This window comes from Cannabis sativa, chromosome 1, assembly GCF_029168945.1.
Source record: "Cannabis sativa cultivar Pink pepper isolate KNU-18-1 chromosome 1, ASM2916894v1, whole genome shotgun sequence".
Classification (NCBI taxonomy): domain Eukaryota; kingdom Viridiplantae; phylum Streptophyta; class Magnoliopsida; order Rosales; family Cannabaceae; genus Cannabis; species Cannabis sativa.
In genome coordinates, this window is record NC_083601.1 from 30,531,372 (window position 1) to 30,543,578 (window position 12,207).

The following is a 12,207-nucleotide window of genomic DNA, read 5'->3' on the forward strand; positions in this document are numbered from 1 at the left end:
CTCTTACATTCGTAAAATCAATAAGCTCCTCTCCTAGTTTAAAACTCAGTCCTTGTCATCCTGTTGTATTAGCTTAATTGGAAGAGAAGGAGCGATTAAAGCATCCTTGGGTCAAGACTCTGTCTCCTTGGCCCTTTGCTTAGGCTCTTTTGACTTTGGCCCTTTTGGTTCTCTTGGCTTGCTCTCCTCCTTTTTCTCTTCTCTTCGCATGGTTACCAAAGTATTCAAAGCCTCCACCTTTTCCTTCTTGCTTGCATTGCCAACACCCAATGCTAGCCTTTACAAAGGAAGACAAGCATATATGTATCATCATCATCATTGTTCGGAGCAACACTCTTCTCTAAAAAAACAACTATGGGAGCTGTCTTCGTGACTATTTTTGGAGTCGGAGGATCCCTCAAAGGAACCTATTGGAAAGGGATGGCAGGTTGTGCCAGAAGTGCAATGTTCTTATTGACCATAACATCTTCTATGTTCACAGGAGATGTTGTCTCTTGGGCCTTTGACTTGACACTCGATGCCCTGGAGCTCGAAAGCTTCCCTTTACGCTCTTTTGGGTCATCTCCCAAAGCACTGGTCCAACTCTCAACATTCATCATGAAGGTGTCCAAAAGGTCCCTCTTGTATGTATAAGGACGGACTGCAAAAGAGAAACAAAAAAAAAGTCAACTCAAACATAACAAAAAACACACAGTAAGTCAAAAAAATAAAAAGCAAGAGGCTCTAGTCTGGGTTCAACCCTCAATGTTGACATTTTTATACTCTAAGCTCCCCAACGCAAACTACAAAATTTCCTTATGGCTTACAAAGTTATCGTAATTGAAAAATCTTGGATAATGTGTAAGGGTGAAAGGGTCTACTCAAATATTTTGTGAAGACTTGGGGGTAAATGTTATCCGTGTTTCCGAATAGGTTATACATATACCCTTAAGGTCCCAAATCAGCTAAGGTGGGCCCATTCATATGCCCAATTAAGCCAGCGGATCAGCCCACGACGGAGCCTGACCACGGGTCCAAATTTAACTATAGGCTAGCTCTAACCTCTATAAGGTTGGACCCTTTTTGGTCCCAGAAAAGCAACTCATTCAGACAATGAAAGACTTAATAAAACATATCTGGACGACCTCACAGGGTAGTCCAGAATAGGCAATCGAAGAGGTATCCGAGTGTTGTCCTAAATGGCACCATTCTAACATTGAATCCCACATAGTCAAGGGCTTGTCCCCTATGTCAGACTTGGGAAAGGCACATAGCACAAAAAACTATACATACATTTTTTTCCAACATCCAGTACCCGAACATTTACTGTACACCATCACTGGCGTATGCCCACTTGTCAGTACCATCAAATGATATTACTCCATACAGATGACAGTTATCTTACAAACTAGGCCTCACCTAACCATCCCAATGTTAATATAATAATATATTTTATCCCATTAGTGGGTTTAATTTTACTCATGAAAATCCTAACGAGTTTGAATTTACCCAATAACCTGACTCTAGCCTATAAATAGGACTTTACCCCTTCATACAAATGGTTACGATTTAAATCTAGGCTAAGGGTTGCAAACTTTTGGAGGACCACTTGTCTATAATACTCCATACTCAAAGAGCTTCAATAATATTGACTTGTGAATTAAAGTTCATTAACGTCCCAACCACGTAAAAATTTGTCTTCTTTACTTTAAAATCATCTTTTCTTAGCTTAATTTTTTATTAATTCGATTTTTAAAAATCTCGATAAATAATTACGATGATGAAGCCCGTGCAAAAAAATTATGATGACAATACAAAAAACTAAAAATTTACTTATTTTTATTTTTAATTATTTATTTACATGTTATTTTCAAAATATTTAAAAAAAAAAATTGGGGGTTCATGACAGCCTTCGACACCTAGCTCCGTCATTAAGTAACGAAGCAAATACTCTTTTTTTATTTTTATTTTTTTAACAATACTATACCCCTACTTAAAAATATTTTATTTTAAATAAATATTTCTTTACGGAACAAACATAAATTAGAAATGTCTCAAAAAAAAAAATTAATTAACTAACTAAGCCAATTCCATTGCAGTTACAGCTACATAATCTACTTTTTTATTTATTATTAATATTAATTAAACGTGTGGCTATAAATATTATCACAAAGTCAAAACAAGGTGATCATTTGGTTACGAAGCCCAAAGTAGATACTTGTTAGTTAAGATTCAGAATTGAGCAAGTGATCAGGGCTTGTTTATAACCTTAGCTCAACTCAAACTCATCAAACTCGAGTCTCAACACATAGAAAATTTCAGAAGATTCAGTTAGAATAAAAACATTATCCTAATCGGATGGAAATGTGGTAGGAATAATAATGAAAGATTAATGGTGGTGATGAGAAGTGACAACAAATGGGGTTAGTTAGTTTGAACCTAAGCTTTCAGTGTCTTGTCTCTTAGCAATCTGTTAGTGTTCATTTTGGTTCGTTTGTCTGCTGTTTGTGTCGATTGAATGTTCCGTTGTTCCTGTCCACTTCTGACTTCTCAAACCCTCACCTTCTCTTTGGTCGTTTTCCTTTCTATATTATCACACCTATCTATTATTATTTTTATTTTCTTTTTCTGCTTTTTGTGTACCAACTTTTCCCAGACAAAAGAAAAATAAAAATCTGTTGCTCAAGATAAGGTTCAAAAATTCAAAATATTGACAATAATGTGAATGAATAAAATCAAAATAAAATTTTCAACGCTATAAACTAGAGTTTTCATAAATCTCGTGAAACTAACTAGCCCAGTTGAAGTTTTGATGCTCCTACTCCTAGATTTGGTAACTCCCATATCCTTGAGTAGCAAATAAAGAAACAAGGTTTATTACTTTAAAATTATGAAAAGGTCAAGGCCAAAAAAAAAAAGAGCATGTATAAAGTATCTGCACACGTAAATTTCGATGAAATAGAAGGGCATATCTCGTGACTCACATGAGGCGTGAAACCTTTTTACTCTTTCTTTACTTGGAATAAAGCATGCTATAAACTTCTTATTACTAGAGAAGATAGAATGTGATGATGATTAATTGTAAAATTAAGTTAAATATTGTGTATATGGATAACACAAAAGGCATACTAAATTTTAGAATGTTAAATTGAAAGTTGATTGTATCACACAAAATTACATGAAGACCAAAAAGAAAAATGACAAACACAAAAGAACAAACATGTTAGTACATTGTAGCTACAAGTGATTGATACAAGTCCACAAAAAAGATTGAGAAAAAAGAATATTATTCTCTTTCTTTAGCCCGTTTTATAATACGGCGTACGTATAGTTTCTCAAGTAAAAACAATTGCATGTGAGTGGGGTATGAATCTAGATTTTAGAAGGGAAGGGAACAACTAATCTCAATTCCAGCCTAATAATTTGGGTCAACAACCGAGGCCACGCCCTTTTCCATGTGGATTGCCGGCTTCAGACCACGCAAACCCTTACCCAAAACTACTAATAAGAGTTTAACTCTTCTTTCTTCAATTCACAATTAACAAACAATAAACTATACAAATCAATAATTTCAATAATAAGACAAGCTATAGACTAATATGATATCTATTTTTCTACATACCCCTCTCACTCTCACCCTTCCCAATAATTATGTTCCACAACAACAAAATTTAATTAAAGAGTGCAAAACACTCGAACCAATTTTTCCCCTTCTCTAATCTAAGTTGGAAACCCAATGCAAAAATGGTGCTCTTTTCAAGTTGCGAGATCGGAAAGGAAATCTCGACTCAAACCATAACAATTAACAAATTAGCAACATTGCTAATAGCAAACTATCAATTTAGTAAAAGATTAGCAACGTTGTTAATTTGTTTATTAGAATAAACATGGTCGATTTTGTCTCCATATGAATTTTGGTGGTGTGTAAGAGAATATACATACATAATCACAAACTAATTGTATTAGTGAACCTCTCCTTATCTTCTCATGATCCCCATCCTTTTTTTTTAAAAGGGTACGTTGTTGACTAGTAATACTCTACAGAATTATCTTTATCTGTGGTTTCGTCGACAGGGACAAAATCAGAGTACTTAACCGGTCGAGGGACGTAAGGAGGTGACGTACATCTCAACAAAGCCCAATTGACCCCATGAAAGAAGGGGTGGTGCTTAATAGCCGTGGCCCCCATGGTGGAACCCATCCTCCTCGTAGGGTCCTTAACCAACAGCTGCGTAATCAAGTCCTTAGCTGGGCCAGGTATACTCGGCTCCTTGGGGAACTCCAAGGCTCGAGCCACGATGTTAGCCAAGGTTAACTCATGGTCGAAACCCTTAAAAGGCGTCACCCCATAAAACAGCTCAAATATGAAGATCCCAAGTGTCCACCAATCGACGGCGCTGCCGTGACCTTCGCCGGATACTATCTCCGGCGCAAGGTACTCGTGGGTCCCGACGAACGACATCGACCGAACGTCCATCGGCTCCGCCACGATCTCCGGCGGTCCGCCGTGACCGAGCTTCTTTTTTCGCTTGCGCTTCGGCCGGAAGCACGAAACGGCGGGGACGATGCAGTTTGGGAGAATGCACGATGACGTGGCGAAAGGTGGTGGGTCAATGACGTAATCGCCGGACGAGTGGGCGGTGACCGGAGGAGTGTCGCGGTGGTGGTCGGAGATGAGCTGGGCTGTTGAGGTGGAGTTATCGTTTTTTAAGGAGAGATCGAAATCCGTGAGCATGATGTGACCGTCTGTTCGTACTAGCACGTTTTCGGGCTTGAGATCTCGGTAGATTATTCCCATGATGTGGAGATATTCCAGTGCAACCACTACTTCCGAAGCGTAAAACCTTCACCAATCAAAAATTAAAGAATTCAATTAAGTCAAATTAATTTCAATTAAATGTCATTAAAGGAGCGTCTCAGTGTGAAAAAAAGTTAGCCCATTTACGATTAAATAATGTAAATAGCGAGGTGGATCCCACACTGAGTTTAGTTGGCCCAATTAGAGGGAGCGGTAGTAAGCAGAACTAAGTAATGGGAATTGATTTTTATTTAATTACTTTAGTCAAAGAAATAATTAATTTTAAAGAAATTGAAAATTCATCGGGTACGACAGGGTCCACCGTGTTGAAATGCACATAATCACGTAAAGGGCAGCTGTTTTTTTTTTTTTGGTTTGGTAATGTACGTAAAAAAACAATTATGAGAGAATGTAAAATGCATAGGAAAAAAATGGAAACAACAACCCAAGAATCCCGCAAAAGGAAATTGTCTACGTAAACTTAAAATATATCACTCCATATATATAACATAATAAGATCACAATTAGTTTTGACTTCATTTTCATGTGAATAGTCGTTTTTTTTTAATTAAAATTTATTTAAGGATGATTAAAAAGAATTTGTTAACACTAATTTTGAGCTAGCAATGAATATACATGTAATATTCCAGTGCACGTGAGACCCACCAAAAGCAATGTGGGCTCGCAATAAAATACAGTCTATATCACAATTAATCCCTCTGACCCCATTTAACAAAACTACAACGATCGATACATACTTCTACTTCACATACTATAATTATATTCCGATAAAGAAGAAATATATATCATAAATATTTATTCTCAACATGCAGAATAAATCAATTACCAATAATGCATTTAAAAAAAATCAATATTAATAATAAAAGTTTGGATTATACAGTGTTATATATTATATGAATTTTTATAGTTGCCAACTAATTATTAATGATTTAATAATGATTTTTATTTGGGTCTAAATTTGGAATAGTGTCAAATTAGCAATGCTGGCTCCATGAATCAGACAGTGAGAACTAAAATAGTAAGAAACTTTATATAAAAAAACAAAAAGAGTAAATTGTACGAACCGGACAGCGGCTTCGCTGAAGCGTTTCTCCGGTTGACGCTGGCGGAGGACGTGGAGGTCGCCGCCGGGGCAAAACTCCGTGAGAAGGCAAGACCACCGGACGGAGTCGAGCGTAGCGTAAAGCGTCGGGAGAAAAGGATGATCCAACATTTCCAGTATTTCCCTTTCCACCCTCGCGCGGCTCTCTTTGTTTCGGCTCGCGAGCTCTTTCTTGTCCATCACCTTGGCTGCAAACATGGACCCGTTCCCGCCTTTAAGCTCCACCAGGTACACGCTCCCGATGTCGCCGCTCCCCAGCCTGTGCACGAATCGGAGACCGCCTAGTCCGAGATCTTCGCCACCGCCGACAACGCCGACTACGTCGCCGGATTTTCTCCTCATGCGCTGGATCGCCTCCCAACGAGGATCGGATGAAGGCGCGTGCGGCTTAATTGAAGAAGATAAGAAGCTCGAAGACGTCGTCCGAGTAGTCGTTTCGGAACCGGAACTCGTGCTCCGCTTCGTCTCGACGGCGGTGGTGGCGGTCGTCGTTGAGTTGAAGCTTAGACTGTCCAAGTCGTCGGCGAGATCGTCGACGGTCAGGTCCATTGTGGCCCCGGCGAGATTTGAACAGTGTGGATCCAGTAGAGAGAGTAGAAGAAGTTGAAGAAGGTAAGAGAGTTGAGAGTGGGAAAACAGGGAACGAGAAGGAAGAGGTTTAAAAAGGGTAGGAGCTGAACCAGTATGGGCCGGCAAAATTCAAAGATGGGCCATTCGGACGGTTTTGATTTGCTATAGGCCCAATGTGGGCCCAATAGCTGGACTCCATCTTTTTAAGTTTTGCATTCCATAATTGCCATTAAAAACCTTCTTTTATATGTTATGTATTTCTATCTTTTATATATTTTCTTCTTGGAATTTAGTATTTTACATACAACTATTATAATAATGAATATGATATGTAGCCAGCGGTTAAGTGTACACCACAAAAAATTTTAATTGCATAGTATATAGATATATAATACTAGATATTATAAGACATAAATCTATGTATAAGATAGTGTTGTACATTGTGGTGGTTTCTATTTTTTAAAGCATACCATTACCAATTCTTTTGAATTATAGGTATGTTGATCATGATATGATATCTTTGTTGTCTTTTGAATGTCATTAAGCCTAAAGTGTATATAAATATATACAATGATTATGAAATAATTAATAATATGTTTACAGAAGATATTCCTCTTGAGATTTTTCTTCTAATAATACTTTAGTTTTACCATGTTACTGAGATTTGCAAGTAAAAATGCCAATAGGGTTCATGGGAAGAAAATACTAAGTTGGGTTTTTTTTTTACTGTTGACACTTTCATATTACATGCTAAAAGAATTTGTTTTATATAATTTAATAAAAAAATTAAATTTTTCAGGGTATTCTTAATAAAACTAGATTAAAAAGGAAAAAAGAAAATAATTGATGGCTTTGGCTTGTTCTTTTGTTTTGCAGTTACTTATTGTGCTTCTCTATCTCCCATCAAATCATGCAAAGGTACAATAATAACAATTATTCTCAATGCATCAAAACCATAAATTTTGATAATCTCATTTAGCCAATAGAGATTTTTTCTATCGACAAAATAAAAAAAAAATGTTATCAATACTACATATTAATTCACATTTACACTGTAAAATTAAATTAGATAAACGAGTATTAAATAAATAAATAAATAATTAGAGTCATGCCTTTTGTTCTTATGAATATAGGAGTTAGCATCTTGGTGAAAATTATTATTCAATTTTTTTATTATATTATAGTTAATTTATGATATTTTATAAAAACAGATATTAAAACATCATGTGTTGTGTGTATAAGCATATGAATAGTTTACAATCTTTTTGTGTGATAGTTATTGATTATATTATTTCTTTATTAGCTGTTGGTGATGGTGGTTTATATTATGTCATTTTACTTGTTTTTAATGGTGTTGCTTATACATTGACAAAGTCTATTACTAGTCCTATAAGAGTTTGTATTTGGAAAGATATTTGTCTTGAGATTTTTAAGTACTCTTATAGAGTTGATTTATTTGATTAATGATAATTATGAGTGTTCATTCAATCCAATCCGCACTATTTTGTTCATAGTGCATTTGATCCGCACTAAGTGTGAATTTTATTTTTTAGATCCAATCCGCACAATAGCTAAAATCTAATCTACAGAAGTGCGGATTGAATCAATTATTTTAGATTTGCCACTTTTTAATATTAAATTATTTAATATTTATGAAAAAAAAATATTTTTTTTCACATAACTAGCAACAAGATAAAACAAATTATAGTTATTTTATGTCTCTAACAACACATTAAAATAAATAAAATAACAAATAACAAAAGAAAATATATGTTGAAAGAAATATTTAATTTTATTTTAAATTCTATCTAGAAACAAATTATATATAAGAATAGAATACACATTTGATTGAAAATATAATTGTATTATATGTGTTAGACCTTTAAATTACTATTTTTTTTACATTAAAATATTATTTGTATATATTATTTTTTTATAAATATGTATGGATTTGATTGAATCGGTTAATTTTATATGTCAATCAACATCCAATCCGCACAAGTACGGATTTTAAATTTTCTAATCCAATCTAATCCGCACAAGTGCGGATATCCGCACTTTGCGGATTAGATTGGATTAGATCGTGCAGATTGGATTGGATCGGCTATTTTATGAACACCCCTATTGATAACCCTAAGCATATGGTATAGGTGTGTTTATAGGACTATATTTTTAAGCTTATCTATATTCAATCCAATTATATATTAAACGTTAGATTTTACAATTCGATCTGATCAAATTAATTTCAGTCATCCAATCAATCCAACATCATTGGATCAGTTCTATCTATTGCGGGTTTATCTAATATTTTAGATCAAGTATTTATTGGATTGGATCAAATGTATCCAATATTTTAGATCCATTATCTATTGGATTGAATTGGATCTATTTACTAAAAAAAAAGTATAACAATTCAAAATCTAATTACTCAATTAAATTAAATAAAAATATTAATTAATTTAATTGAATGTTAGATATATTAGATTTTTTTGAGAACCAATTTAAGAACCAATTATATATTAAAAAATAATATACAATTTGATGTATCGATTTATTCAATTCCCCTAGGTACAAGTGTCAAGTCTGTATTGTGTACATTTCCATATTTTTCCATATTATTATATGTTTAGATGGTTCAAAAGTCATGGGTCATGAGTCTAACTTATTCTTTTCCTGTCCTAACAAACAAGTGAACAACTATTCTTTCCACTTTTCCGAGCAAAAAAAAACTATTTTTTTCCCTTTAGTAACATTCCTCATTCTCTTATATCTTTGAACTTTTTCAGAGTTACCCACAGAAATATGTGAGAACTGGCTCATGGACTTCTTCTGACAACATAAGGATACAAATGCGATGAAGTGAATATAAATTATATTATATATTTAACAACATCAAAAAATATTTTTATTGAATAAAATAAAATGGGACATAAATGATTAGGGAGGGTAAATTGGAGATTAGTTAGGTGGAAAAAATTAAGTTGCTGATTTTGACTTCTATAATACATGGAAATCTTTTGAGCTTGACTCTTAAAATTAATTATAAGAGTAATTAACATTTTGGATTTAATTTTTTCTTCTTTAGGCAATGAATATGATAATGAGTGTAAGTCTGATGGTGCTGGTGGGATTTTAGTCCACCATTAAAGGAATGGCCAAAGCTTTGATTATAGAGGTTGAAGAAAGTAGATAATGTGACTACTTTGTTTGGTAATAAAATTTGAAAGATATATTTATATACATATAGATCAAAGAAAAAAGATGTATATATAAATCTATATTACTTGTTTTTAAGATTTGTTCACAAATATAACTTTAACTTTAGTTCAAGACCTACCACCACATGTTGAAGCACTAAATACAATTTGTTGTTAGTTCATGAATTGATGAACATGATAATAATTGCTTCTCTATCTCTCTCTCTTGTATATACAGTATTTTGAAGATCACAAAATTAAGTTTTTTTCAAATGTAAGATGAACATTCAAAGCCTCTCAAAACCACTTATTCCATAGTCTTTTTTTTTTCTTTTTTTTCTGTTTTGTCTTGCTCCATAGAATTGGTCAAAGAGAAATTCATTGATAACAGAGATATTCAAACATTATGTAGACATAATTATATTCATTAATATATGGAACGTACATATTTATTTTTCTTAAATGTTTAATTATTTTCATCATGAATCCTCTCTGGCTTTCTTCCAACAATATGCAAGTAACAAAAGTAGAGTCTTTGTTTGAATCCTTATTACAATTTAAAAACAACATTTAGAATATCTAATTAAATATTTAATTAAACTTAAGGACATAATTCTCATTTCTTTAATGGATTTTTTTAGTACTTTCAAAGACATAAATTAATAATGAACAGGAAAACAGGGATCCTTTTTTAACTATGGAAACAGGAAATACAATAAACCAACAGAACATGCTTGCCAATATGTAATCCTTTCTCTTTTACCATGTGTATTATATATATAATTATATATTATCTTCTTTAATATCTTAAAATATAAATAATTAACTAAAATCACTGTAAAGGCACATGTAGTACTTTCTAAGACCTCTAATAAAACACTGAGATGCTTTTCAGTCAAAACTTGTTGGTTTACTGCAATAATACTAACCAGTTGGACATATCATTGTTTTTTTTTCTTCTTTGGGGGATGATGTCTCATGTATAATAGAACACTTTTCTTATGTTTTTTTTTCTTCTCTCTTTTAGAATAGAAAATAAAATAAAATAAACTAAAAAAGTTAAAAAGGGACAAAAAGATTACCATAAAGTTATTGGAATAATCCAAGCACTTCATTATATGTTGATACTTCAATAACAAGCAAAAAAAGAAGCCAAGAGCATTGTTAAAAGGGTTAATTGTACAAGTAAAAGAGAGTTTTAGAGCTGAGAGTCCTGAGACAGTTGTATCAAGCTGAAGATTAGGTCCTCAGTCAACATCAATCATTAAGTAAAATTGGAGATTAATTAAGGTACCACTTAGCACTTACTGTATCCTAATTAATAAGTTTTTAACATTTATATTTTTATTTTTAAAAGTAGCTGGACAAGATTACACTTTTAGCTTCATCTTTTTGTCATTAGAGAGGATGCCTAGTCTCTAATACAGGATCTCTAAATTAAAATATCATTGACCTTTTCATGGTTTATTAATATTCCTTCTAGAACAAGTTTTATTTATTTAACAGTCTTAATCCTCTACATAACCTTGTATTTGTCATCATATTTGTTTATATCTACTTCACTTTCACTACCACCTGTCTTTTATATTTATTTCTCTCTATATACATATATGTTTATACTACTACTGTTACTGTATACATTATATATATATATATAGTTTTGTGGAAGGAGGTGGACATTAATTAGACTATTTAAAGTTTCATTAATCTAAGTTATGATTTATTGGTATATGTATTTAAAGATACACCTATACTCTCAATTACTATAGCTTAAATATTTATATACATATATATTTATACACACACATAATAATAATAAAAGTTTTACATCGAAATTTATTGACATGTATAATTTATTAACTATGTATGAAATTACATTCTTATGCTGTTCCATACATATTACATAAAAAATTCCGAATATGAGTTATCTTTTCAAAAATAGTGACAAGTTTGTTAAATATATAAATAAATTTTAAAGAAACTCAAAAAAAAAAGTAATTTAAAATATACAATGTAATGTGATTTTACTTAATTTTTTAAAAAAAAAAAATTGAAAAATTCTTAATTATTAAAGGATCTAGTGTGAATATTTTTTTTTTCAAAAAATAAAAACATTTTCATTGATAAAATCTCAAACATCAAACATCAAAGTATCATAAAGGATATATTTTTAGTATTTCTCAATAATATTGCTTTAGAGTGCTTTTTCACCTTAAAATAGAAAAAGAAGGGATAAATATCATAAATAACAATAATGTAACAGCGGTTGCTGGTTATAATCATTTAATTGAGGAAAAAGAAATGGCAGTTAATGAAATGTACTAAAAAAGTGGCAGCATTTGCATCGCCATTATTGCAAAACAGAAAAAAGCTAGCAGTTCATCCTATCAATACCTAATCTAATAGTTGGGAAATCCATCTTATCAACTCAATATTTATTTTCTAAAGTTGTACAGCTTTGGATCAAAAGGCAGTGATGTATAGGTGGCTAAACAGCTTAAAAGCATAGGACTAATAAATTAAGAAGAAAAAAAAGAGAA

The 12,207-nt window shown here is 32.5% G+C and overlaps 1 protein-coding gene across 1 annotated transcript; it reads right to left on the minus strand.

Annotated features, from left to right (window-relative positions):
* Nucleotides 1-3,819: 3,819 nt before the first annotated feature.
* On the minus strand, nucleotides 3,820-6,815 carry LOC115706143 (serine/threonine-protein kinase D6PKL1). Its single transcript, XM_030633679.2, has 2 exons — nucleotides 5,863-6,815; nucleotides 3,820-4,823 (listed from the first exon to the last, which is right to left on the minus strand). The coding sequence occupies exons 1-2, from the start codon at nucleotides 6,447-6,449 to the stop codon at nucleotides 4,007-4,009; spliced, it is 1,404 nt and encodes a 467-aa protein (XP_030489539.2). The 5' UTR covers nucleotides 6,450-6,815; the 3' UTR covers nucleotides 3,820-4,006.
* Nucleotides 6,816-12,207: the final 5,392 nt, after the last annotated feature.